The 23222-nt window shown below is 47.8% G+C and overlaps 10 protein-coding genes across 10 annotated transcripts; 3 read left to right on the top strand and 7 right to left on the bottom strand.

Annotated features, from left to right (window-relative positions):
* Positions 1-631: 631 nt before the first annotated feature.
* On the bottom strand, positions 632-962 carry L228DRAFT_259062 (hypothetical protein; the record flags this gene model as incomplete). The annotated part of the gene is made up of 1 exon (XM_018334128.1): positions 632-962. The coding sequence occupies one exon, from the start codon at positions 960-962 to the stop codon at positions 651-653; it is 312 nt and encodes a 103-aa protein (XP_018191224.1). The 3' UTR covers positions 632-650.
* A 912-nt stretch (positions 963-1874) lies between these two features.
* Positions 1875-2427, bottom strand: L228DRAFT_244555 (hypothetical protein). Its single transcript, XM_018331953.1, has 2 exons — positions 2360-2427; positions 1875-2193 (listed from the first exon to the last, which is right to left on the bottom strand). Exons 1-2 carry the CDS (start codon positions 2381-2383, stop codon positions 1996-1998), a joined length of 222 nt encoding a protein of 73 aa, XP_018191223.1. The 5' UTR covers positions 2384-2427; the 3' UTR covers positions 1875-1995.
* Positions 2428-3680: 1253 nt separating this feature from the next.
* Positions 3681-5389, bottom strand: L228DRAFT_236741 (putative ubiquinone biosynthesis protein; the record flags this gene model as incomplete). Its single annotated transcript, XM_018330863.1, has 4 exons — positions 3681-3928; positions 4035-4604; positions 4664-5268; positions 5355-5389. The coding sequence occupies 4 exons, from the start codon at positions 5387-5389 to the stop codon at positions 3681-3683; spliced, it is 1458 nt and encodes a 485-aa protein (XP_018191222.1).
* Positions 5390-6108: 719 nt separating this feature from the next.
* Positions 6109-10839, bottom strand: L228DRAFT_266125 (cytokinesis protein sepH; the record flags this gene model as incomplete). The annotated part of the gene is made up of 14 exons (XM_018334813.1): positions 6109-6916; positions 6968-7418; positions 7472-7676; positions 7723-8001; positions 8055-8189; positions 8240-8361; positions 8414-8477; positions 8539-8844; positions 8903-9730; positions 9779-10211; positions 10265-10329; positions 10385-10414; positions 10485-10619; positions 10678-10839. 14 exons carry the CDS (start codon positions 10837-10839, stop codon positions 6109-6111), a joined length of 4023 nt encoding a protein of 1340 aa, XP_018191221.1.
* Positions 10840-12141: 1302 nt separating this feature from the next.
* L228DRAFT_236739 (hypothetical protein) lies at positions 12142-13596 on the top strand (the record flags this gene model as incomplete). Its single annotated transcript, XM_018330862.1, has 2 exons — positions 12142-12152; positions 12276-13596. 2 exons carry the CDS (start codon positions 12142-12144, stop codon positions 13594-13596), a joined length of 1332 nt encoding a protein of 443 aa, XP_018191220.1.
* A 198-nt stretch (positions 13597-13794) lies between these two features.
* Positions 13795-15190, bottom strand: L228DRAFT_244550 (phosphoribulokinase/uridine kinase). The gene is made up of 4 exons (XM_018331952.1): positions 15013-15190; positions 14893-14958; positions 14163-14814; positions 13795-14104 (listed from the first exon to the last, which is right to left on the bottom strand). The coding sequence occupies exons 1-3, from the start codon at positions 15050-15052 to the stop codon at positions 14174-14176; spliced, it is 747 nt and encodes a 248-aa protein (XP_018191219.1). The 5' UTR covers positions 15053-15190; the 3' UTR covers positions 13795-14104; positions 14163-14173.
* On the top strand, positions 15177-15853 carry L228DRAFT_259057 (hypothetical protein). The gene is made up of 2 exons (XM_018334127.1): positions 15177-15519; positions 15587-15853. The coding sequence occupies exons 1-2, from the start codon at positions 15370-15372 to the stop codon at positions 15836-15838; spliced, it is 402 nt and encodes a 133-aa protein (XP_018191218.1). The 5' UTR covers positions 15177-15369; the 3' UTR covers positions 15839-15853.
* A 999-nt stretch (positions 15854-16852) lies between these two features.
* Positions 16853-17885, top strand: L228DRAFT_259056 (DUF1761-domain-containing protein). The gene is made up of 3 exons (XM_018334126.1): positions 16853-16945; positions 17133-17437; positions 17501-17885. Exons 1-3 carry the CDS (start codon positions 16930-16932, stop codon positions 17633-17635), a joined length of 456 nt encoding a protein of 151 aa, XP_018191217.1. The 5' UTR covers positions 16853-16929; the 3' UTR covers positions 17636-17885.
* Positions 17886-18397: 512 nt separating this feature from the next.
* On the bottom strand, positions 18398-21186 carry L228DRAFT_236735 (hypothetical protein; the record flags this gene model as incomplete). Its single annotated transcript, XM_018330861.1, has 4 exons — positions 18398-20339; positions 20390-20640; positions 20697-20899; positions 20970-21186. 4 exons carry the CDS (start codon positions 21184-21186, stop codon positions 18398-18400), a joined length of 2613 nt encoding a protein of 870 aa, XP_018191216.1.
* A 476-nt stretch (positions 21187-21662) lies between these two features.
* L228DRAFT_80879 (NADH-ubiquinone oxidoreductase 21.3 kDa subunit) lies at positions 21663-23216 on the bottom strand. Its single transcript, XM_018336876.1, has 3 exons — positions 22708-23216; positions 22149-22651; positions 21663-22095 (listed from the first exon to the last, which is right to left on the bottom strand). Exons 1-3 carry the CDS (start codon positions 22768-22770, stop codon positions 22071-22073), a joined length of 591 nt encoding a protein of 196 aa, XP_018191215.1. The 5' UTR covers positions 22771-23216; the 3' UTR covers positions 21663-22070.
* Positions 23217-23222: the final 6 nt, after the last annotated feature.

The following is a 23222-nucleotide window of genomic DNA, read 5'->3' as shown; positions in this document are numbered from 1 at the left end:
CATGCTTTCTAGGGTCACGGCCGAGCAATATCCTCTTTTCCTGGCCATGTGTGTAAATAGATTATTAATGCCAGCTTTTTGTGAATAGAGTTCTCTGCAAATCCTTATATATCTACAGGAAAGTTGGTTGAGGCTGCCTGGTAAATACCCGGTAAAAAGTAAGAGCTTTTCATGACCGTCTTGAACAAGCGGCTCAGCCATTCATATATATACCCCGGGCTCCAAACACTTCGGACACATGAGCAGACCTTTTACTGCCGTCCACCCATTCTCTCTGCCTTATACATGGTCCTCGCAATACCCCGAAGCCCAAGCAGAGCTAGAACAACAATCGTGAAGAGCCTCAGCTCAGAATCCCAATTATTCCCCTTTGGAAAAAGCAAAATCCATGCCATTACGGCCACATTCTGCGCCGGGTATCCGTCATCTGTACCTGTACTTGTACCTATATCTGTATCTGCATCTGCATCCTCCTACCAGTACCTAACCTGCCTAAACTTTTAGAGGGAGAGGTTGGGGGGAGGCTGTATGTATGTATGTGTGTGTGTGTGTGTGTGGTAATAAAAGACAACCATAGAAACGAAAGTAAACGAAACTCCCCATTGCTTGTTGCTTGCTCCTATCAATTTTCCATTTTCATTCTTCATTCTTCATTCTTCATCTTCCGGTGACCGCTTCCCCAAATACCCCATTCTCTTCTTTAGCGCCTCGTCACCAGGAGTGTTTGACGCTTCACTCTCTGCTGCCTTGTGCGCCTCTTCAAACGCTCCGTCTTTGCCCCCCCGGCCCAGCATCAGCTGATGCACGACCCCTTGGTCCTCGGGCGGTTCCAGGACGCCGTGTCGTCGCAGGCTCTCGTTGCGCCAGTTGATCTGCCCGCCGTCGGCCTCGCGGTGGCGCTGCGCGTTGCGTTTCGCGGCTTGGATCGACGTGCGCGCGTACACGAACAACAGACAGGCCATGGTGAAGGCGGCGAGTGGAGCGGCGACTGTCTTTGGGTGCCAATTGTATTAGTTCATGGGGAGCTGATGATCGTCGGGATGGTGATAAGGAGGGGTGGCAGAGGTGGGAGATGTACGGCGCGGAGAGAAGGGCAGAGGGAAAAGGACGAAGGGCAAAGGACGAAAGGTGAAGGGTAATGGAAAAGAGGAGGGGTAAAGAGGAGGAGTGAAGAGGGCAGATACGGATGAGCTCGAAGACATCGAAAAGGATAAAGAGAGAAAAAGCAAGGGAAAAATTGGAGAGAATTGAAGGAAATGGTTCAAAGTAGACGTACTCGGCCATTGATGCCAACTTTGCGAGCCATGCTTCTTTTCAACGCAAGACTACGAATCGGTGGAGGAATTAGATGGTTGTAATGGGAGATGCGTAAAATAGTGTAGATTCACAAGATGTATTGTTTGATACAAGAGACCCGGGACTGTGTCTCGGAAGATGTTCAGATGTTCAATTGGTATAGTTGTATTGAAAATAAAGTAACTTAAGTGTTTCTCGTAGAGCTAGGAAGCTATTCCCAAGTCCCCTCCAAAAATGAACGACGTCACGCGAGTTTACCTATAAGTTGTAACTCGCAAAAGGAAAACGACAAACTAAACCCGAAGCTAACACCGGTCTATAAACCAGCCAAATCGCCACAAAAGGAAAATGGTAAACTGTACTCCCGTAACGGAATAAAAAAAATGTGGCCCCCGGGGGCTCTCGGCGTGTCTATATGATATCGAAGTCATCGAAGTTATCCGTCTATTGGTATATTCGTTCGCCCCAAAGCTCAAAACTCCTGCTGTATGTTCCTCTATCTCTCAATTCGATGCCTCAAAAATAAAAAGTTCCAAGTCGTTTGCGTTTGTCAATATTCGGTTTTTCGCGAAATGGTCGTCCCGCAGATACGGACAAAGGTGAATCGAATTCGGTGATGTTAACTATGGGAAAGCTGGTTCCCTAGTTGGATACAGTGGAGCTATGGGATAGACAAGATATCGAGAATGCTATTGTCATCTAAGGATCAGAAGATCTCATAGAGGCTCGCAGGCCATCGAACCTTGATGGACGGTCATTCGGGCCAAAGTACGATTTCAGCGTATTGTTGGTGCCGGCGTTGCGCTGTGTCACTCGGCGCGCGACCATCATGGACGTCCGAGTGTAGGCGAGTAGTAGGCATGCTCCAGTGAAGGAGACGACGGGCAGAGCAAGTGTCTGTAGACATATTGATATTAGCCAAAATAAGTTTGAACAACTCTTCAACCAATTCTTAGAACAGTTGCAGTGGAACAATAGACAAGAAACATTAGAGGTGGGATGCCTCGCCGTGTCTTATCGCATGGTTGCCTCTGTAGAGCATGTTGACGGGATTCTCACGTACACGGGCAGTAAGCTTTGGCGGCATTTTTGTAAATAATTTAATACGTAGACCGTAGTGCCTTTTTTTTTTCTGCGGGGTTCGCTTCTAAAGAAAAGGAGGTTTCTAATGAAGAGTAAATAAATATTTCTTCTAGATGTGAAGCTCTGAGGTTATCAAGCAGACGAAAGGGACCAGACTATGGTATTTATACTGCATCCGACAAAACACCCCGAACAGGGATCCAATATATCCATGGCGAATATCTATCATTGTATTTTGATATTAAAAACCCTATTGCAACATAAGGTATGTACTTATCGCCATAGTCGAGTGATTACACCCTGGAAAACAATCTGAACGGTGAGACGTTTCATACCATCTTGTTGTGTCAGCCATCACCTCACGCGAGCACAGTGGGCAGATTGCATGAGGATATGGCATGACAACGGCGCGAATTGCGTGGACTGCCATGGGTTTTTCATGCACTGTATCGGTCAGGAATTCCATTTATCAACTAAATAATATGTATTTGCCATGCCACAATTTTTTAGTTGTTCGACGACTTTCTCTTCGAGTATTATTATTATAGACCAGATTTCAGTTTCAGTTTCCATGTCAACAGCCAGTCAGGAAGCCTCGCGCACACCTTAATTGAAAAATGATTTCAATATGCGTAGTACCTTCGTACAAACTGGCCTCGATAATAGATCAGATTAAATGTTTACATTTAAGGAATGTCATTGAAGATGAAATGACTGGTAGTCTTCGCAACATCTCCAATCGTGGATAGAAGTATATCAAAAGGCCGATATCACCGCTGATGCATATCGTAGCGCTAGAAATCGACTGGATCTTATGCCGTATTTCCTAATGGATACTAGCAGCCGTATATAGTAATAGATATACGATTTAGGAAGGAACATCCGTAGAGGTGGATTTGGTTCTGCGGGGGGAGGGGAAGGGCGGTTTCACTTCGAGTAGCCCTGACACCGCTAGGGCTTTAATATCTCCTGATCATCGTTCGTGGCAGAGAACTAGCCGCTGATAATGACCACTCTGTATACCCGCTCACCGACATTCTCCGAGATATGGACAGTGGAAATGGTTACCAGCATATGCAGTAATGTATAATTAGTATTGTTGTTAATCACAACCAACAAGTGGCATCTTTTGGCTTGCCGCCTTCTATAGAAATCCGTCTATACACAAAATCGCTCAGAGTAATCAGTTAAAAAAAAAGTATACTACAAGAAAGGTAAGGGTATGCCAGAAGTCTGTGGCGCCCAAAGTGAATAAAAGGAGTAAAAGGAAAAGGAAAAGAATGAAAAGACCAATATGCGCCTCAAGTGTAGCCAAACCCTCTCCGAAGTGAGAGGTAAAACTCGTACAAAGACAGCTTGAGTTCAACCCTCATGTACGTCGCCCAAGCCCCGAAAAGTCTAAATAGGTTATGAGGCCAGAAAATGCTTCCACTGGCATGAAGCTGTTCCATCTTTTCCTGGAACACGGTGCGGGAACAGTATCGAGCTAAAATCAAAAATGTGCGGATAGGGCCCTGCCTCGTGTGTAGATTTTCGTCCAAACTTCGAGCTGTTTACGTATCAGTATATGAGAACCAAAAAAAAAAAAAAAAAAAAAAAAAAAAAAAAAAAAAAAAAAAAAACAAAACTCGTTGGGAACTTATTTCGAGACTTACTCAAATCGTTGGTCTTGAGAATAAGCAAAATAATCCGCGGTACTTGTCCCAGTAATTGAACAAGTTGCTGTAGCATGCCGTCGCCCAGCGCGTCCGAAATGTTGTCCTTTTCTTGCGCCGAGCGAGGCAAAGCCACCGACTTTGTAAGCACTTTGTAGTCCCGGCCAGTAATAGCGCTGGCAAACAAAGGAAACTGCTCGTCTGTAATTCCTGCGACCTCATAGGCGTATTGGCGCATCTTCTTTTCGTCTGCGTCGATAACGGCAAGCCAGAGCTTTGCATAAGCTCGTCGCATCTGTAGAGGAATATCTCGATACAGTCCGTGATCGTATAGGATTATGTCAAAGTTTGGCCTTCTTCTTGTCTCATTCTTCCGAATCGCAATATTGCCGCTGTGCGGATCACAGTGCAACGGAGCATTTTCACCAAAGATCATCTCGTTGAAGAGGTGAGAAAGCGCTGCTGATACCTCGTCGCGATCAATTCCGTTCGAATCGAGAAACTCCAAATCATCTGGCCTGCGACCAGAGACATTTTCCATTACGAGAATTCGTTTCTGGCTCCATAATACTGTCAAGAATTCAGCTACACGTTCTGCCACAAGCGTATATTGGACTGAGAGTTCGCACCTTCCGGAATGATAACCGGTATACTTGGGATATTCTGAAAGTGTTTTCTCGCTCTGGTAGCATTGTACCCTTCTTTGGTGAAGTCTAGCTCCTGCGGAAGGGAAACCCCCGTCTCTTCTGAGAGCCATTCGAGATCGTACTCGGGGAAAAAGCGTTTTAGGGTTCGGAAAGAAAACGACATAAGAGCCAAATCTAGTGGCACCCATTCCTCCAAAGCCGGATGTTGAACTTTGACTGCAACTTGCTGTCCAGTCTCCCTGACCGTTGCCAAATGTACTTGAGCTAATGATGCAGCGCCGATCGGTTCCGGTGCGAAATACGAGAAATGCTCCGATATCGACTTCCCCGTGTCCTTTTGAAACATTTCTTCGATTGACTCTAGGGAAGAAACGGGGCATTTGTCTTGAAGGGGGACGAATGTCGTGGTCCATTCTAGCGGAAGCAGATAGTTCATGCTGCTCAAATGTTGTCCAAGTTTGATAAATATTGACCCGTTCTTTTCGAGCACCCGTAAGGTGCGCTCGGCGCAGCGCTTATGACAGGCCTTGAGTAGCGCATCTTGTTCCTCATCGGATTCCGTTTTGTTGTTCAGTGTGACACGATAACTGTGAATCTAGTTGTAAGAACGATGCTGTAGTTGAACACGCGCTCTAAATACTAACTCGTTGATGCAGACTGCCAATGTGCTTACGACACGACCTGTCCGCTCTGCTGCTGCATATCCATGCTTCACATCGTCAGAAAATGCAATAGCCCCTGCACCTATTGTCCCTCCGCCAGCAGCGAAAAGCAGAATATTCTTCCGGCCGTTGCGAGATGTGCGGTAGGGGTCGGCGGTGTAATTCGGACCTTGCGATGAGGCAAAACGCCTTTGGTGCGAGCGGCAAACCCTACATGTCCATAAACCAGAGCGGAAGGCCAGGTTCGAAAATCTGAAGCCTCTCATCACTGAGAAAGGGTAGCGCTCGTGAAAATCGCAGGTTGCGGTCACTTTTAAGAATTATCTTTCATGTTGAGGATGAATTGGGGCCAATCCGCACTACATGTCTTTTCGGCTCACCGTAGACCTCCCCGACGTCGGGGTTGACGTTTTTCCTCCGCCTCTGCCGCGATATCCAATCTACGTTAGTCGGGTCCCTTATTGCGATATCTTATCATGATTGATCCTTCTTCTTCCGATGCTCCCAGGTACTCAAACTCAATATGGCCCCTCACATTACGATAGTCTCTTTAAGTCCAGTATGGATTTCAGTGTATTTGATCTCAAGAATGACCAATGACATGGCCAATAATTTCTCAATGTACAACCAGGATTTCGTTGCGCCGAGTATATGCAAGATCGAGCATTGCTCGCGTTTGTTAACCCCTATCCAGACATCCGAGACCTGAACCCTCAAACACCGTATTTATATCAAACCCTTTCCTTAGGACGCAAAAGTCCTACCCTATGGCCATCTCGACTCGTCACTTGTTTGACGGCGTCGCCTTGAATTCTGGATGGAGGACAAAAGTGGACCTGGAACAAGGGCTGCATGCTCATCCTTAGAAGGCGATGAGGTGAGAGAAGGCCGGTGAATTCTGCCTGATGTGCGCGGCAGCCGACTTTTGCCAAGACCAGGACTACCCATGCCGCTAGCCGTTACGCCCCCTTCGCGGCTCATAGGTCTTAGTACCGGCGTCATGTTTGTGCCGCTTCGCTGCCGACCTTCTCTCCCGTCCGCATAGACAGGCCATTGCCCTGAACGAACATATTGTGGAGTCAGTGGCGTTGATTGGCTCCTGATCGGACCAGGCGGTGTAGTTACGGCACTTGACCGTCTTGTAATAGGCCTTCTACTGCTACTTGCCGCTTGCAGCTCCCTTTCCAGACCAGACTTCACCAGTTCACTGGCCATGTTTCTGACAAGCACGGCAGGATCTGTTTCCGCCAGATTTCTGATCGTTCCCAAAAGACCATAGCGTCGAATAAGGCCACCTCTTTCGTCGCTAGCATCACAAATGCTGCGAACAATACGGAGTAGATTCAGACGAACCACGGCCTTGTGGTGTGTAAGCTTCTGCAAGATTCGCGAGAAGAGATCCGCGCGAGCCAGTGAAAGAGCTACTGTTGGACTTAGCCGCAGTAACTTCTGCAAAGGCTCCAGGAGATTCTCGAAAGCATTCGCTTTTGAAGTGGTGAAGCATTGAACAATCGCTTCTGTGAAAGCACCGTCCAGAAGACGCTCTTCTACTTTCGCAGTTTCTTCCTGCAACCTGGGATACAGTCAGATATAGCTGATTAAGCCACAAAAGCAAGCCACTTACCAAACAAATATGGCGTCCAAAGCAGTGACCTGCCAATATGGGTCTTCCAGAAGCGAAATGTAGAATTGAAGACCTTTGTTCTGCCAAAGGTGCTTCCGACCAACCTTTCCAGAATGTGCCATGTCACAAAGAATGGGCAAAGCAAACTCCTTCAGCGGACGCTCAGTCTTGACGATCCGCAACAGGAGCGGGATAATGCCATTCAACGCCGCATCTTCTTGTCGTGTCTTGTTGAGTCGGCACAAGTTGTACATGGTATTCAACACTTGATTCGAGATCTCTCGAACGTGCGGCGCCCTCATATTGGAACTCAGTAAATCGATAAGGTCATCAATGGCGTTGGAATTCTGCAGGGTATCCAAAGTGGTAGAGAGCATCGATAGATTTTTGATGAACTTGAGCATAGTGATTTGATGGCTAGGTGTCATGCGTTTGAGGTCTTTTAGAACAACTATGAAAAACAATAAGTTACTAAACATGATAAGCCAGGATTGATCAACTTACGTTTCAAAACTTTCCGGTCTGCTACGAGCTCTTTTACGTGGTTCTCTGCTTGTGAGAATAGGAGAAAAATGTTTGCAATACGGCCTTCACAGAGCTCTGCAAGTTCGCCTTCTTCATCCAAGACCCGATTCAAGATCATTGATAACGGATACAAAACTGAGCTCCTGGAGAAGATGCGACAGAAATCATTCTTGGGCGTCGGTCCCTACTCTTGTCAGAAAATGCCAACAAATATTAAAGGAAAGAATTACCTGAAGTTCGAAAACGCTCCAGACACCATTTACCCCAATCAAAACGAGGTCCCGTTCAGCATCATAATCCTCTTCTAGAAATTCGACCAAAACGTTAAGACCGCCACAGCTGATGAACATTTGCAGCGTCAAAGTTGAAGTCTGGTACATTTGCCGCACAAATGCTGCCGCCTCTAGTCGGATCTCACTCGAGTATTTTTTGGATGCAAATTTTGAAATGATTGGAATGCCTCCGACAAAGCAAAGATTTTCTTGTATTTCGACGCTGCTGAGAATAGTCTGAAAACCAGATCAGTGTCGCACCACAAGACAGTCCAACACCGATGGCTTACCGTATTAACAATCTTGAGCAATCGCAGGATCACATCCCGTCTCTTGCAAGTCTCGAGAATTTCGAGGATGGGCAACATTCCGTGCGCGCTTATTATGACATTTTTCGTTTCTGGTGATTCCGCAAGGATATCGATCTCGAAAACATTTAGTGGATTTGGAATTTGTAAAGCTGGTGGATACATACCAGTTTCTCTGTCAGATCTTCAAGTGTGTCCTCCTCTTGGGAGACCTTGAGCGAGCCGACCAGTCCTTCAACTTGCATGCAGAGCCTTGCATATTTGTCACGCGCGATATTGGCTTCCAGATCTATGACCTCGTGAGCATGAGAACCGGGCGCCTACAGTGGAAGAGACTTTACCTAATTCGTCAAAATCTTCTTCGAGTTGAGCAAAAGGATCATCCTCATCGTCTTCGTCCCCAAGCTTTCTGAAAGTCAGACCGAGGTTATAAATTTCAGTCTGGCGGAATGCATCTAGGACATACCCATGAATTGTTGGACAATTTCGAGTTCAGCATTAAAGTATTGTGCTCCGAACCACTGTCACTTTCTGGCTTTTCTCGTATTACTTCGGGCTTTTCAAAAATATCGGAGAAATCCTCGTCTTCCTCATCTTCGGCATATCTTTGTATTTCAATGGACGATCGTGTCCTCCTCATCATCCCTCGAGGATCAGATAATGTTGGGCCATGACGTCGAATATTGTTACTCGACTGTTGACTGGTGTTAGACCGGGGCAAGCTTTTGAGATCAGAAGGATGGAAGAGTTTGGGCGATAACGAATCTCCCTTCTGTGACGCAGTCAGCCAGATGTTTTAGCCTTGCATGGGTAATGCAGAAATCTCTTACTTTCAAGTTTATGAGCTTCTTCTCGAAAAGCGAGTCGTTGCTCGCGACAAGATCAGAGTAGTCTTCCACCGAGTTTTCTCGGAAAAGAGCGGCTGGTCTAACAGGGGGTGGGGCTTTCATTTGAAGACGCTGTAGGCGAGGCTCCGGAAGCTGTGGTTCTAGGTCAAATGAAGAAGAACGTCGCGACCTTGAGTGCAGAGGATGCTGAATCCCTTCTGGACTTGTGCCTTTGGGAACATATGGGCGGATGGTTTGCATTGGATCGGGTTCAGCAATCTGCAGTGGACTTTTCATTGTAAGCTCACCCTCGAAATTGTCGTCCCAGTTTTCTTCCTCTGCAGCTGTTTCAGCGGAGGCAAATGCTTTCAGCTTGTCAGACGAGAGCATGCCTCCAAAATTATCATGGGGTCGCAGGTGAGGTAGTTGGAGAGCACTTGGAGAAATCGCAGATGCAAAATCATCATCCCAGTTGTCATGGGTTGACCTTTGGGAAGAACGAAAGTCCTCTACGGTAGCGCGAGGCTTGGCCATGCCGAGAGGCGCTTTTGCGGCAGACGTTCGTAATCGAGGTAGGCCTCTTCGCTCAGGGATTGGACTCGACGAAGGCGGCCGCGAATGACGGCGCAGGGAACCGGCGTTGGGAGACTTGAGCGCTTCATTCCATTCCTGCACACTTTTGACGGTCTCATCGTACTTTGTGGGCGCGGAGGGCACAGTAGCATCCGTTCTGCGGGCGCTGACAATCCAAGGATGTTTGAGAAGTTTCCGGGCAGACACTCTGAGATTCGGGTCTTTTTGGAAGCATTGCATTAGAAAGTCACGGACAGCCTGCGTTTTGTCAGTGGACAGATGGCCATCTTTTCGGCAGAAACATACAGGAGAAGCGCCTTCAGGAAGTGGCGGATGGTCGTCATTTACAATGCGAAATAGTGCAGGCATAGGCTGAAGCTTATGGTACGGAGGTTTGCCGTCTAGTAGCTCAATCACTGTGCAGCCAAGGCTCCAAATATCAGATGCTGTCGTCGCTCCAGAGAGTTCAATAACCTCAGGAGCCATCCAATAGGGAGTGCCCACAACGCTCGATTCGTGCAAACCGGTCGTTCGAGTGGCGACACCAAAATCGGCCAACTTCACAAGACCCTCCTTCGTGGTAAGGATATTAGCGCCCTTAATGTCTCTATGGATCACACCTTGCTCGTGTAGATAGAGCAGGCCGTGAAGGACCTGAGACATATAAAGAGCCACGAGGTTTTCAGGGAATTTTCCGAAGTTTTTGCAGATGGAATGGAGTGAGCCATTTTCACAATATCTGCTAAGGCTTAGCTGTTGTTGTTCACCGATCACGAACCTCTGAGAGCCTACTCGAGAACGATGAACAAAGACTCGGCGGTCTTTTCGAACCCATGGTACTTGACAATGTTCGGATGCTGTTCTAAGTTCAGTCTCTCAAAATCATTATTTGGGTGGTCAAGGACTCCTGACATTTAGATTTTTCAACAAGTCGATTTCAAGCTGCAAGTCTAACGGTCAGCACGTGCATCATTTAAAAGAACAATCTACAAAGGAAGCAATAGCAGCATACCATGATCACTCTTAATTCGCTTTTTGGCAAGTCTGCGAGCTTTACTTGTTTCACTGCGACCGTTTCCCCAGTGCCCCAATTCAGAGCTCTATAAACCGAGCCAAATGCTCCTTTCCCCAGGCAATCCCCCAATTGCTATGTTACCAGCGTAAGCCTACGGATGCGGGGTCATGGAGAAAACATGCGGACGCACATAATTCTTCAGGCCGGCAGCGTCCTGCGCTGCTCTTGCCTTCCCATCTTTCCTAGCCAGACCGGGAGTATTTCGTCCGTTCCTTGCCTGCGAGGGCGTTGCGCTCCCGGGTCGATTGTGGCCAGCCCGATCGACGCTGCCGCCGGGGACCTGCGAGGGCATGTCGGGGCAGTGGTGAATTGAATATCACAAGGCGAGATAGAGCGACTTTCTCGAGTCCGTAGGTGCCTTCATAGCAGCGTGACGAATACTAGGTTGGCTCCTTAAACGATCGTCATGCTTAGAGCGTTGCCGCTGAGGGTCGATTCGATAACGTAGCAGCTGTTCTCACCCCTGCATTTGCATGACCTATCAGCAACTCATTCAAACAAGGTAGAATATCGTTGATTGACCAGGGACAGGAGCAAGAAGGAGTCATAAATTGTACAAAATTTACTGACCAAGGTTACCAAAATTCCTCGCGTGCTTGTTCGTAGGAGTTGTTGGAAGACTCGTGTATACTTGCCCCACTGTGTCAGTATTACATTAGGTCCATGCGTGTCGTGTAACAGGAGCACGGACTCGATGGTCTCTGTAGACGAAGAGCACGGCCCCTTTTGAAGCCACTTCCAGGTACTGTATGTTTACCCTCATTGAATGCCAAGTTCTGGATTTTTATCTCTCATTTTGATTAACTTCATCATATCTTGAAATCACAGCAGCGCAGGTTATATGTGCTTTTACTACCAAATAGTTAGATTAGGCTGTTAGGGCGACTGTTGATAATCTGGGGAACACTTTGACTAAGACGTCGCTAGGGAACATGTTGGATGATCCGAAGGGACGCTGCCCAGAGCGACATGGCAAATTAGGGACAGCTTGAATTTCCAGCGATCCTGTAGCAGGAAAAGATTAGATGACTATTGAATACAGTGATGAGTTAGACTGTTCTCATGGCCAATGTAGGATCGGAGCTCAGATGGGATGTAAATAATAGTTAGAATCAGGACACAAGAGGAAAAGCAAACAACGCGCTCAACTTTTATCTGCTTTTGATTGGCGCATGCCGCATTTGACATATGAAGGCGCTATCCTGGAGAAGACCTAGTTTCAGGTATATTATCACGCAAATCACATGTAAAAATACTTTATATAAAGTATCGAATGTCTCAGGCTGCGAAGGTCGATCCTCCACGCGCCAAACGGCGCCGCCTCGGCCCCCCCATTAGGATGTCGCCTCTCAGCTCGGTCGCGCGACTCTCCTTCGTCTTCTTCGGACCCTGAATGATACCCATTATTAAAGATTAGAAAACATAAAGACAACACAATATCCTTTGGCCTTCTCTCTGGAGACGCAACCTTTTATTATTTGACACAGCGAAGAGCGTTTGCATCATACACGTCTTCCTCTTGTTTCCTGCCGCAAGATTCTCCAATCTCTCTCTGCGCCGACCGCGCAGCTGAACCCGCCTCCTTTTTGCGATCATGGGTCTACCGTAAGTACCCCAGTGTTGGCTGATGCTTTTTACATGTTCGCTTTAAAAATGCTTGCCGTTTTCTGCCAGGTGTCCAGTGTCAGTCGTCGTATTCTGGGTTTGCTGATCGATTTGTACTGCCAGAGTGTTTCGTGAACCTGCCGCTGCAGAGCCAAAGGTCGCAACGAAAGCCGATGCATCAGCGCAATCCAGATCTGCGATCCGGCGCCAGCGCGCTGTCCGACACTCTCCTACTCGACCGCGCCCGGTATCGCTCGCAGCGTATCGCTTGACGCCGAATAATGAAGACAACGGCGTTCGCGCCTTGATGGAGATTCTCCGCGGCGATCGCACGCCGGCCGCTGACCTTTCAGCGGATTCCGAAAGGCTTCAAGCCGAATTTTCACATCGCCGTTCTATGGAAAGCGGGCGCAGCATACTACAGGATGCGTTGAGTTACGAGCGCCCCGGTCGGCGAATGAGGGAGGTTTTTGCCCCATCAAGACGTTTGCCTCCTCCGTTACCCCCTGTTCCGGAACCTAGAGACTACAGCGGGACTATGTCGCCAGAAGAGGCCGATCTGGCTCCAGAATATCTTCAGCCATATGTGAGAAGACTACAGTCTTCGTCCCAACCCAATAACCGGACCGATGGCCTACCTTCGGGCCCGAATACTTCGGCCCTCCGTCTAGGATCTGCTTCGCTAACTCCCCGCTTTGCACCGGCTTATTTGTTTGACGGAAACCGTACAGAGATGCGCCGGTCTGATGCTGCGGAGAACTCAATGCATTTTGAAGATGGTATCCCAGATAATAGAAATGCTGGAATTGACGATCTGCCGCCACTCCGCCGTGTGGGACATCGGAGTATTCTCGACGGACCTATATTCGAACGACCATCTCGGACCCGCCAAGAGTCTCACCGTTCCCTAGGGGCAATGGATGGACTCGGGGACCGAGAGCGTAGTTTCAGTCCTGAGGATGACCCTTGGGAGACCCTTCTCACCACCATTACCCCAGATACCCAGCTTCCGAGTCCCGACTCTTTTTCCTCCGCCCTTGCCTCGGCATCCTCTTTTACGTCTAACCCCGCAACTACTGGCGGTCTTCATCTGCCTCCTCTCTCATCTGAAAGTTCGGCATCTATTCACATCTGCGATGTTCCCACAGAGTTCGAGGACTCCGACACGGAGGCCGAAGGCGATGCGGATAGGAACCATGGCAATCCTTCAAGTCGACCAGTCCAAAGTCTGTTTGGCCTCTCCGACAATATTAGAGATGGTAGTGAAGACTCCAGCCGTGTGCCCCACGACTATCTAGATCGGAGGGGGTTTGAAACGTATAATCGCGAACACGAGCTTCAACAGCTGCAGTCAATCCTCAGTCGCCTTGGAAGAATGAATAATACCCTTCGTGAATCGGCGGGCCTCACCAGGCCCGAAAGTCGGCGTGAACGTGAGGCCTAATGGCTAAGAGCCACGTGGTCAGTTTTGCCACGCCTGCTTAAGAGAGGGAGAGCTACCTCAGCTTTTCGTTTACAGTTTTTTCTTACTTGGTGGTCAAGGCTTTGCTGTTGAAGACCCCTCAGCCTTGCAATTCAGTCAGCTTTTTCACCAGCGAATAAAATAATTTACCTGAGGACAGAACCTCTGGACATGCTGGCATGGACTCTGGTTTCACTATCCTCAGCCCCATCGACTTCCCTGAGTCGCACTCTCTTGCTTGGAGTATGAAGTCGGGAACTCGTTGTTTTGTTTCACCTTCGGCTTGCTGTTGTGTTTATTTTTCACGAGTTTGGGATACGGACTAAAAAGCATCTGTTGATGTTCGGGCGCAAACTGTTGGATCGGCAATCATGACAACGACGATGATATATTTCTTTGCTCTATTGGCGCTTTAAATGTAGCATTATCTGAGCGATTAATCGACCTCTATACCGCGCTGCTTGCGAATCGGAGCAAAAGACTCCGAGGACTCCATGTCTCATGAGCGAACAAGTCATAAAAAATAATTTAAGTAAATTGAGTCGTACTGTGATTGCCTTCACTGTTGAGGCTTGTTTTGTTGCTCAGGTGCCCAGCTCTGGTCTTCCCTACTAACAACAATTTCGTCCACATCCAATCGGTCATCAACGATTTCTTTGCCGTTGACAAGATCGTTTTCTGTTACTCTCGTGTGGGCGGCATCTTCGTTTTCTGCGATGCCGGCCTTGACGTGCCGACGTACGAGCCGTTCCCGCGCGACATCGAAATCGACTTCAACGAACCATAACTCGTCCATGAGTGCAGCAGCATCTTTCCAAGGAGATTTATTCAGAGACAGATAGTTTCCCTCAAAGACGAGAACACGCATGCTCGGGTGGATTGGGATATCGTCTTCTACAGGATCTTTAACTGCATGATCAAAGCTTGGAGCATAGAGAGTCTCAGCCTCAGGAAGGAGGGGCTCTCTCAGTTTCTTAACCAGTCTAAAAAAGGATTCTCCATCAAATGTGAATGCCGCCCCTCGTCGAGCGTGGGCGGTTGTTGGATCGGGCAGCGCTGACAACTGTGCCCTGGAGAGATGATAACCGTCCATCGGGATAAAGCCTGCAATTTCTCGTCCACCTGCCGCAGCGCCAGGTGATTCCTTCTGATACAATTCATTGAGTCGTTTGGCAACAATGGCTGCAAGGGTTGTCTTTCCTGTCGAGAAAGTAAGGACTGGGTTATACTAAAGCTAGGCTGTTTAATCAAGAACAAGGAGTTACAGATTCCCCTCACCTGACCCTGGAATGCCTGAAACTGCGATGAGAAGTCTCTGCGAGGGCTTCGTCGCCTTGTATTTTGCTGTAATAAGTTAGCCATCCTCGTTCAACTAATTGTAGTGTTTGAAGAACTCACCCCACGCCTTTTGGACCAAGTTCTCAATTTGGGAATCCATTTTGATTCAGTAGGGTATTGTAAGTGAGATTTGGAAGGCTTCAAGTTCAAATCTGTGAATTGGTTTTCCGTGCTGCAATAGAGGAGAGAGCACGACACTTTTGACAGAGCCCACAACACCCTCAGCGGGAGCCCCACGATGTAACGTCACTGCGGATATCGCCTCGGCTGATTGGGTTGACGTTTGTAGACCCGCGGGCTATCGGCTTTATGATTTTCCGAGACAAATCGCTCCATGCTCGCGATCTTGAAGTGCAGGAATAATCGCAAAGTCGAAATTAATCTAAACTGAGTCCAGTTTGATTACATTGAGCCATAATGGACGTGGAAGGGGAGTTCTTAAATATAGGCTTGGATCTCTTGAGCGATGAGGAAAATGAGGACAAGGCCGCAGACCGCACCGGTCAGACAGAGGAAGCGTTCCAGAGAGAAAAGGCTAGTTGGGAACCTATAATTGAGCGTGGAGAGGTACAATTAACGTCCAGCAAGCATTGCGAGTTCTTTTCAACGTAGGCTTGAACTGACACATTTGCAGATATGGAGATCCATAAAACTACCGCTTTCGACCAGCTTAAACAAGCCTGAAGGTCAGAAGCTGCTGCACGCCGTGGAAGAATTGTATTATTTTCGGCGTTTCAATGAAGCAATTCAATTCATTGACAGAGCCCAACCTCAGCTCGCTGGAGAAGACATCAAGGCGGCCATGGCTCGCTATAAAGAGAAATGCCAAGCGAGAGAGCAACGTGCAACAAAGTCTTCAAATCCCAACCATGGCAATTTGGGATGAAATTTCTACCATTGCGTCGGTGAGTTCGCCGCTAGACGCAGACTTTTTCACGGCATCAAAAAGCACAACCCTACGCCTCAAGGCTTGTATCACCAAACATGTTATCATTTAGTCCTAGCCTTGATGGGATGCGCGAAGCTGGGACAGCGAATCGGAAAATAGAAGTTTGCCTTGGGCAAGTCAGGGTGCACGATTCTAGAAGATTCATACAGCTGGTCTAGGACCCAGATTGTGTTCTACGGTAGTCTACCAAGGAAGGCTCATCGTGGAACAGGCAACCATAGAAATTACACAAGCTCTCGTCTCTGGAGTCATGAAAACAAAGAGAGGAACAGGGCAAAGAGCAGGAACAGGCTACACGCAAGAGTACACGTTGCGCACCGCCACATCCAAGGGTTTAACTTAGCTTGAAGCGGTCTCGGGTAACTCATGGGAAGGAACTGGGAAAGTACGCAGGGGTCTTAGGGGAACCGCCTCAGATTTACGCGAAGCTCTATGTATCGCGTCACGAGACGTGGTTGTGACGTCAACCTTGTTGTGGCTCTTACTGTACCTAGAAGCAAACATTTGGCGAAAGGGAGGGGATTTGTTTGAGCATGTACTCCGTAGTTGCAATCATTAATTGCCATTTACCTGAATGAAGAAAATTTGCATGACTGGACAGGGGGGAAACATGGATATTCATCGAATTGGAGCCGTCGATGATCACGACAGCGAGATGCGTAATTCCCTTGTCACTTTTGGATTTCCCAGCCACCAATGATCAAGGCATGTGGGAACACAATTGCGTGCGGGTTCCTCCGCACTTGTGCCCATTAATGTGGGGTAAAACCGGCTAGATCAGGTAATTCGGGCAAGAGTTGCCATGGTAGAAGCTAGGCGACCTTGCATTCACCGTGACGCCTTCTGCTCTCGACGATGTCATTGTTGCTTAACGTGACCCCCAGCCACGGGACCCGGCTGCCCTTCAAATACGTCTCGTCTTCACATCATCCCCTTCTTTTCTTCTTCATCCATCAATCCATTCAATTTCCATCCATCAAACATCTTCAAAATACATCTCGGTTTCGACCAATCTACAAACAATCGCAATGGCAACTCTTCACTGTAAGTGATAGCCCCTTTTGTTTATTGAATTCGTGCTCTTTCTGCCTTTTCCACACCATCTCTTCTGTTTGACTTCTCTTCATTCCTAAAAGACACTCCCATGATAATTCCCCTTCACTACCTGCCTTTCCCTCTATTGGCCCGCTTTGCTGTTTCCTTTCAACATTATACTAACCTTCCAAACCAGACCTCCCTCCGGTTAAGCCTTCGGCTATTGCCCTGGGTACCATCTTCAACCACGCTGCTTCTCTCGCAGTGTTAACTCCCGTTTTCGGTGAGACCTACCACCGTGCTCAGGCTGCCAACTCGAAGGAGGAGTTTGCCAAGTCGAGGGAGGCTGCCTCCGCCGCTGCCGCTTGGGGTAGCTCTCTTGTTGGATCTGCTTTACAATCCTATGGTGTTGGAGCTTTGATCAATGCTACTGGCACTCTGAGCTACAAGGGCGCCGCTTACTTGGGAAGCTTGATTTTCTTCGCCAGTTCTGCTCCCTCGGTATGTTGACATTTTTTTCGTCAGTCAATGGAAAAGGAAACAAAAAAGCTTACTTTGAAATAGTTCGTCGCCCAGATTGTTACCGAGAAGCGGCCATTGGACACTGTTGCCGTTGGCCTAGTCTCGCGCGTCTTCGAAACCGTTGGACTCAGCTTGTTCCTCACCTGGTGGGGCACTCGCACCAACCCTTTTGAGTAAACAGATGTGCTTGCATTTCCAAGGACAGGGATAAGGGTTCAGGAGTGTTATGGGACCTCGTGACTTTTTTCTTTTTCTTTTCCTCAAAGTTGCTGCTGGATTATAATGATTCTCTTCTTCCAACTGATTTGTACTATGAATAGCTCACTCTTAGTGGGTTTGTATCAATACTGAATGGGAAATATTACCGATACCTGAGCTTTTAAGAGAAAATTTAACTTGATCAATCTATGCTTTTTTCTTGCCTGGCAAAAACATGTTAATTGGTTTTCCGAGACGTAGGACGTTCAATACTTTTTTGATCAGTCACGCGCAACTGGCTCAAGAAGATATAAACCCCATTCAGATATCACCAAATCACGTTACTAGTAGGGCATGATGGTACGTATGAATGTCCATTTGCTTTAGTGAGAAAAGGGATTAAGGCCAGTAACCATGCCACCCAATAACTTGGTTTACCCTGAACTGTTCCTGATTAACCGCTTGACAGCCAAAGCTTTAGATTACCAGATCCGCTAGATCCGAAACGGCGAAAACTTTTTTTCCCTGCAAATGGACTGGAAAAACAAATGAGTGAAGACACGCTGTGAGATAAATCCAGAAGTGGCAAGGGTCTAAGAGACAGTGATCAGAGAAACCGCAAAACAAAACATCAATGGACCTTTGTTAGGTTTCCACGTCAAAGCTCGATAATTGTTCGGTTTCCAAATTCGCAAATCACTACGCTCCTGCCCTTGCTGGATGTGAGCAGATTGCTGTCCTCTACCTCTGCACGCTTCTTCTTCCCTGAGGAAAGTAGCGCCGCTGAGGAGGAGAAGAGGAAGAATCATTGAGGGTGCCTTGGCGTAAGAAGCTGCTAAGCGGCCTATGGCCCTGGCTCTGACCCTGGCTCTGATCCTGTCGCCCCATGTGCGAAGTCGACTGCCGAGAAGGGTAATAGCTAGTTCTGTGAAAAGCAGAAAGGCCCCTACCCTCGAAGCGCGAACTAGTCGTTCTGGGCGGATACTTGAGAAAGTCAGGCAGGGTATCCGCTGTCATTGATGCAGCACGATCATCCGAGAAGACCTTGCGGACTGGAGGATTCATCAACGCATTATAGAGGGAAGTCCTGCCGCGGGTGCTGGTTTCGGGAATGGGAGGAGGCATGTCCTTGTCGTTTTCCTGCCAGAAATTGCTGATGTCGCTCCTGATACGACCATCACCTCCAAGGATGCCACGAGATGTATCGGCAAATGGGAAGCGATTCGAGATCGATGGAATATTGTCTGAAGTGGGATATGTATGTGCGAGATTCTTCTTCCTTTCCTTTTCGAGCAATGCATCAATGATGTCCCCGCCTCTGCTTCTGAATGGTTTGTGACGGAAAGTGAGGCTCTCTTTTCGGGGTGGAGGATTCAATCTACTCTCGCTGGCCTCGTTTTCGAAAAAGCTGCTTTTATGGAGCCTAGTGCCGGCATTTTTATTTCTGCGCTCCAGTATAGAAGGTAGGTCATTGGGAGGAAAGGTGGTTTTAAAAAAAGGACTGGCTACAGAGCTGGTGTCAAGATGGCGAGGGTTGGTGTAACGTCTTCCTTCATAGCCTCGACCACCGCTTATACTGGGCGTAGAGAGTGTATCTGATAATCTGGTATTTGCGTATCTGCCAGAGGCAGGAGTTGAAAACCGTTGGACTGGAATTTCGTGACGCAAAGGGGACACAAAGGGGTCGTTTCTCAAGTCAGCTTCTGATATACCTCCTGCAAACGGCGGCGGAGCGAGGTTGTTTGTTGCAAGTGGAGATCCCGTCGAGTATCGTTGCACTGGAAAGTAATTCTGAATGGGATATGCGCGCTGGGGAGCCGTTTTTGCCCCATGTTCGCCGGATTGCACTGTTGGGCGGATGAAGCTAGTTTCGTGATACATAGCCTGTAAAAGTCCGGGCAGGGGCTGGGTGACATCCTCGCGGTTTGCATTACCGGTCTGCTGCTCCTGAAATAGAGAAGAACCGCGAGAGGCAGACTCAGAGAGAGTCTCGTTGTAACGAGAAGCCGGGAAATTCTCTTGGAACTGGCTCTGTCGTTGTGGGGCGTCAGGCTTCCCTCCACGAAACTCTGTGCTTGATGGTTTCAGAGACAAATTTTGTAGGTTCATTTCAGGAGAAGCAGCCAGAAGGCCAGTGCGAGCTGCCGGATACGAAGCATTACTTGGGTTGTGGCCTTGTCTTGCTATTGCGGAAGACACATTATTCGCCTGATTTGTAGTCTGCTGCATCAAGCCAGTAATGCGGCTGGACCCTGGCAACGGTGGTGGGGGCATGAGATCTCTGCTAAGCAGCTTTCGGGTTGGCTTCGGAGCGTCTGGGTCGAGAGTCTCGTTTGATGGTCTTCTCCTCTTGGCTGAGAGGTTTTCGGTTTTAAGGGGGACCCCAGCGTCTTCTGAATCAGCATGACTAGGAGTATAATCTGGAGCCGCCAATTTTACTGGTGTTGTTGCAGTGTCTTCTTGAAAGCTAGCGTTGTGTGCACCTGAGTGTAGATCCTTCGGGGTGGCAGAAGCTACATCATCTGCTTGATCTCCTCCAGGCAAGGCATTCTGCAAGATCTTTCCCTGGACTTGAGTTGCCGCATGGCCAGCGGAAGGATTCAATGAATGGTCCAGCTTGTAATCTGTCTTGGGGGTTTCCAGACCAAGGATGATCAATTGCTGCCTCATCATTTCATTTTCCCTAAATTCTTTTAGTTCCAATTGTTTTCAGTTTTCTCCAAGACATTTTACCTAGTCAAAGGGTCCAGTATCTTAACGAAATGTTTCAACTCTGCCTCCCTGGTCTTCCAGCTCTCGAGCTCTGTAGCCCGTGTCTCCAGATTTTCAGCATAGCTTTTCAGTTTTTGGATTTCTTGCCGTAGTTCTTGGTTGGTATTCGCCTCGGCTGTGAGCAATTTTTGAAATTCAATCTTTTGGTACTCGGATGTGCTCAACTTCTCCAGCACCTTGGTACCGTACCGAATAAGTGAGAGATATTGGAACTAGAGTATCGAAGTTAGAATGCATTGCAAGCAGAATATCAGCTTAGACTGCTTACCCTCATCGCTGAAAGTGCGGGTTCTGAACCTGTGACGTGTTGTGGAGGAACCACAAAGTATTCTTGCGGAATCTCCGGGTCGTATTGACCAGGACTGATCCCATGTACCCAATACAACCTGAGTGGCGTTGTTATGCCTCTCTCATTGCGGCAGATTGGACAAGGCGCTTTTGGGTGAGAGCCTGCTGCGTAGAAAGGGACACCTAAGGTATCAACAGTGGTTAGCTGAAAGTTTTTCCCTTCAGATCCCTTCAAGAGAGGTTATTTCGTTACCTCCTCCATCCAGATGTGCCCCACAGATCAGATGAGTGCATTCAGCCAGCCAAAATTTAGCGGTAGAGGCGCCAGGTAAAGCGGTCCCCCCTCGGAGTCCATCGCTGTCCTCAGCTCGGGAATACACGTCGGAGATTGAAGCTTGACAAAAGCCACAACTGAATAGAATCCCAACCGCAGAGAGACCAAGGCTTTTGCCTGGTGCTGTGGTGGCCATCGTTTATGGTACTCTAGGCGAAAGAAGAGCTGGAAGTTCTGGTAGCTTGATGCAAGAGTCTTGTTTGCTCAAATGGTTTATTTGGGTTCCGAAACTTCAAATGTCCCCAATAAGCAGAGTCCAACAGCGCTTAGAGTGAATGATACCGGACCAAGGCGTAATGTAGACAGAACTGTAGAAGGAGCATGAATGGCCCCATCGCCGCGGGCAACAGTCATGCTGCTCTGTTTCTGTATTCTACATGACAAGCATTTTCTACGCCCATCGTGGAGGCAGCCCAGAGTTCTCAGCTGTGGATAACTTATCATGTTGCGAAATGAGGGTGATCTGTAGTTTTGCTAGCGCACGTCTTTGATTCCTGTACATCTCCTGACCAAGAAAGAGAAAATTAGCAAATTGAAAAAATCTCCAGTTTGGAAAGCCAGTGTGTAAGTTACCAAGAGAGATCATAAGATCATTCGTAACAAAACCTGTTTCTTTAAGTTCAAGGACCACGATTTCTCGACAAGGTCTAAAGAAGGTTGAAAGAGAAAAGAGTCGAGGGGCGCGAAATCTGTGCGTTTAATGAACCGAATCATTCACCAGACCTGATGAACGTTCCATAATTCACTAAATTACAGCACAGACCATGGAATGGTTTCTTAAATAAAGTACGTATACATCTACCACTGATTACTTCAATTGAGGGAACTGCGACACAATTACGTGACGCCGCTACATGCAAAAGTCTCAATGAACGAACCTCAAGAGAGATCATTTCTAGACATGAAGTAACTCCCACTAGACTAACATTGGACACATTCGGAAAATCATTAGAAAGCGCAGCGTAGCCAAAGAAAATCTTGCTCTAATGCAATCACCCACAAAGCTATTATCTCTCAAGTTTACACAAATGTTCGTATTTCATATCTTGATATTCGGTCAGTAATATGACTTTTTCTCTGAAAGAAATATAAACTTACTCTTCAGGGTATCCTTCTCCTGTACTGATTTCGTATTTCTTGCCCTCGGACTTTCGAGCAAGGTTTGCTGGCGATGGTGGCAAGCCATCTTGTCCGAGCACGTTTGAAATGGTGGACTTATTATTTTCGAAGAAGGTAGATAGGCCTTTCCCCTCGCCCTCTTCCTTGATCTGGGTTAATTGTCTTGTCCCTGCTTCTCCTATCTGTAGTTTATCTTCTTGGGGAGCAGCTTTGCTGCCGACTGATAAGAGCCCAACAACATCCGCTGGTTTGACGATGCTTGGCTGAGCATAACTGCGTCGCGTATCACGTTTCCAATATGGATTCTCAGCAATGTCTTGGGCGGGAACAATAATTCCCATGTCGTAGTCTTTGGGATCGATTCCTCCAGGTGTCGGATTGCGAAAAAGAGGGTTGAGGGGCACCCCGGTTGAGCGGTTAGGGTCAACAGCAAGTGCTCTTCGAATGCGCTCCCATATTCCAGTGGATTGAACGGTATATTTCTGATTGATTGGTGAGTATTAATCTCCAACGTGTTGTGCTATTAGTAAATCGTTACCTTGTTGACTGCGACAACGCCGCGTGCTGAGAGAGCCGCCTTGGCGGCCGATTGGCCTGACATTACTCAAAAGGAGTGATATGAAGCTTGATCTTCTTTGTGATTCAATAACCCCCTAATGCCGGGTGTCTGTGGAGTAAGTTCCTAACAACCTTGAAGATAGTGGAGTGGAGGCGGAGAGCAATGCGGGTGATGAGCGATGGTTGCTCGGTTGGCCTTCGGGATCTCCACATCCTGGGGTTCAACATACGCTAAACTCCACATATTAATTGTTACTTAGTTCGGAAGCAAGCATTCTCTCACAGCCTGCTACAATAAACCGCGGAGTCCATGGGCACGATTGCGAGCACCGAATCTCATGACTAATGATCTGAAACGCCCATATTTGGAAAATTATATACATTGTACTGCATTACTACTAACTCGCTCTAAAAGAAAGACTTGGTATATCCGCACTCAAAAAGCTGGAATCAACTGAGGGAAAACACGAAAGATAACGCGACATTCTTAATAAG

Source organism: Xylona heveae (genome assembly GCF_001619985.1).
Source record: "Xylona heveae TC161 unplaced genomic scaffold L228scaffold_2, whole genome shotgun sequence".
Classification (NCBI taxonomy): domain Eukaryota; kingdom Fungi; phylum Ascomycota; class Xylonomycetes; order Xylonales; family Xylonaceae; genus Xylona; species Xylona heveae.
The sequence above is the reverse complement of the archived record's forward strand: the minus strand, read 5'-3'. Positions and strand labels throughout refer to the sequence as shown.

Bases quoted from the DNA above. Each gene is read 5' to 3' on its own strand.
- L228DRAFT_259057 (XM_018334127.1), top strand. From the start codon at position 15,370: ATGGACGTGGAAGGGGAGTTCTTAAATATAGGCTTGGATCTCTTGAGC. The intron at 15,520-15,586 runs GTACAATTAACG...ACACATTTGCAG, and splicing joins CTATAATTGAGCGTGGAGAG to ATATGGAGATCCATAAAACT.
- L228DRAFT_244550 (XM_018331952.1), bottom strand. From the start codon at position 15,052: ATGGATTCCCAAATTGAGAACTTGGTCCAAAAGGCGTGGG. The intron at 14,959-15,012 runs GTGAGTTCTTCA...AACTTATTACAG, and splicing joins CTTGGTCCAAAAGGCGTGGG to CAAAATACAAGGCGACGAAG. The intron at 14,815-14,892 runs GTGAGGGGAATC...CTTTCTCGACAG, and splicing joins TTCAGGCATTCCAGGGTCAG to GAAAGACAACCCTTGCAGCC.
- L228DRAFT_80879 (XM_018336876.1), bottom strand. From the start codon at position 22,770: ATGTCAGGCCAATCGGCCGCCAAGGCGGCTCTCTCAGCACGCGGCGTT. The intron at 22,652-22,707 runs GTAACGATTTAC...CCAATCAATCAG, and splicing joins GCGTTGTCGCAGTCAACAAG to AAATATACCGTTCAATCCAC. The intron at 22,096-22,148 runs GTAAGTTTATAT...CCGAATATCAAG, and splicing joins GGAGAAGGATACCCTGAAGA to ATATGAAATACGAACATTTG.
- L228DRAFT_259056 (XM_018334126.1), top strand. The intron at 17,438-17,500 runs GTATGTTGACAT...ACTTTGAAATAG, and splicing joins TCGCCAGTTCTGCTCCCTCG to TTCGTCGCCCAGATTGTTAC.
- L228DRAFT_244555 (XM_018331953.1), bottom strand. From the start codon at position 2,383: ATGCCGCCAAAGCTTACTGCCCGT. The intron at 2,194-2,359 runs GTACGTGAGAAT...ATATGTCTACAG, and splicing joins CGCCAAAGCTTACTGCCCGT to ACACTTGCTCTGCCCGTCGT.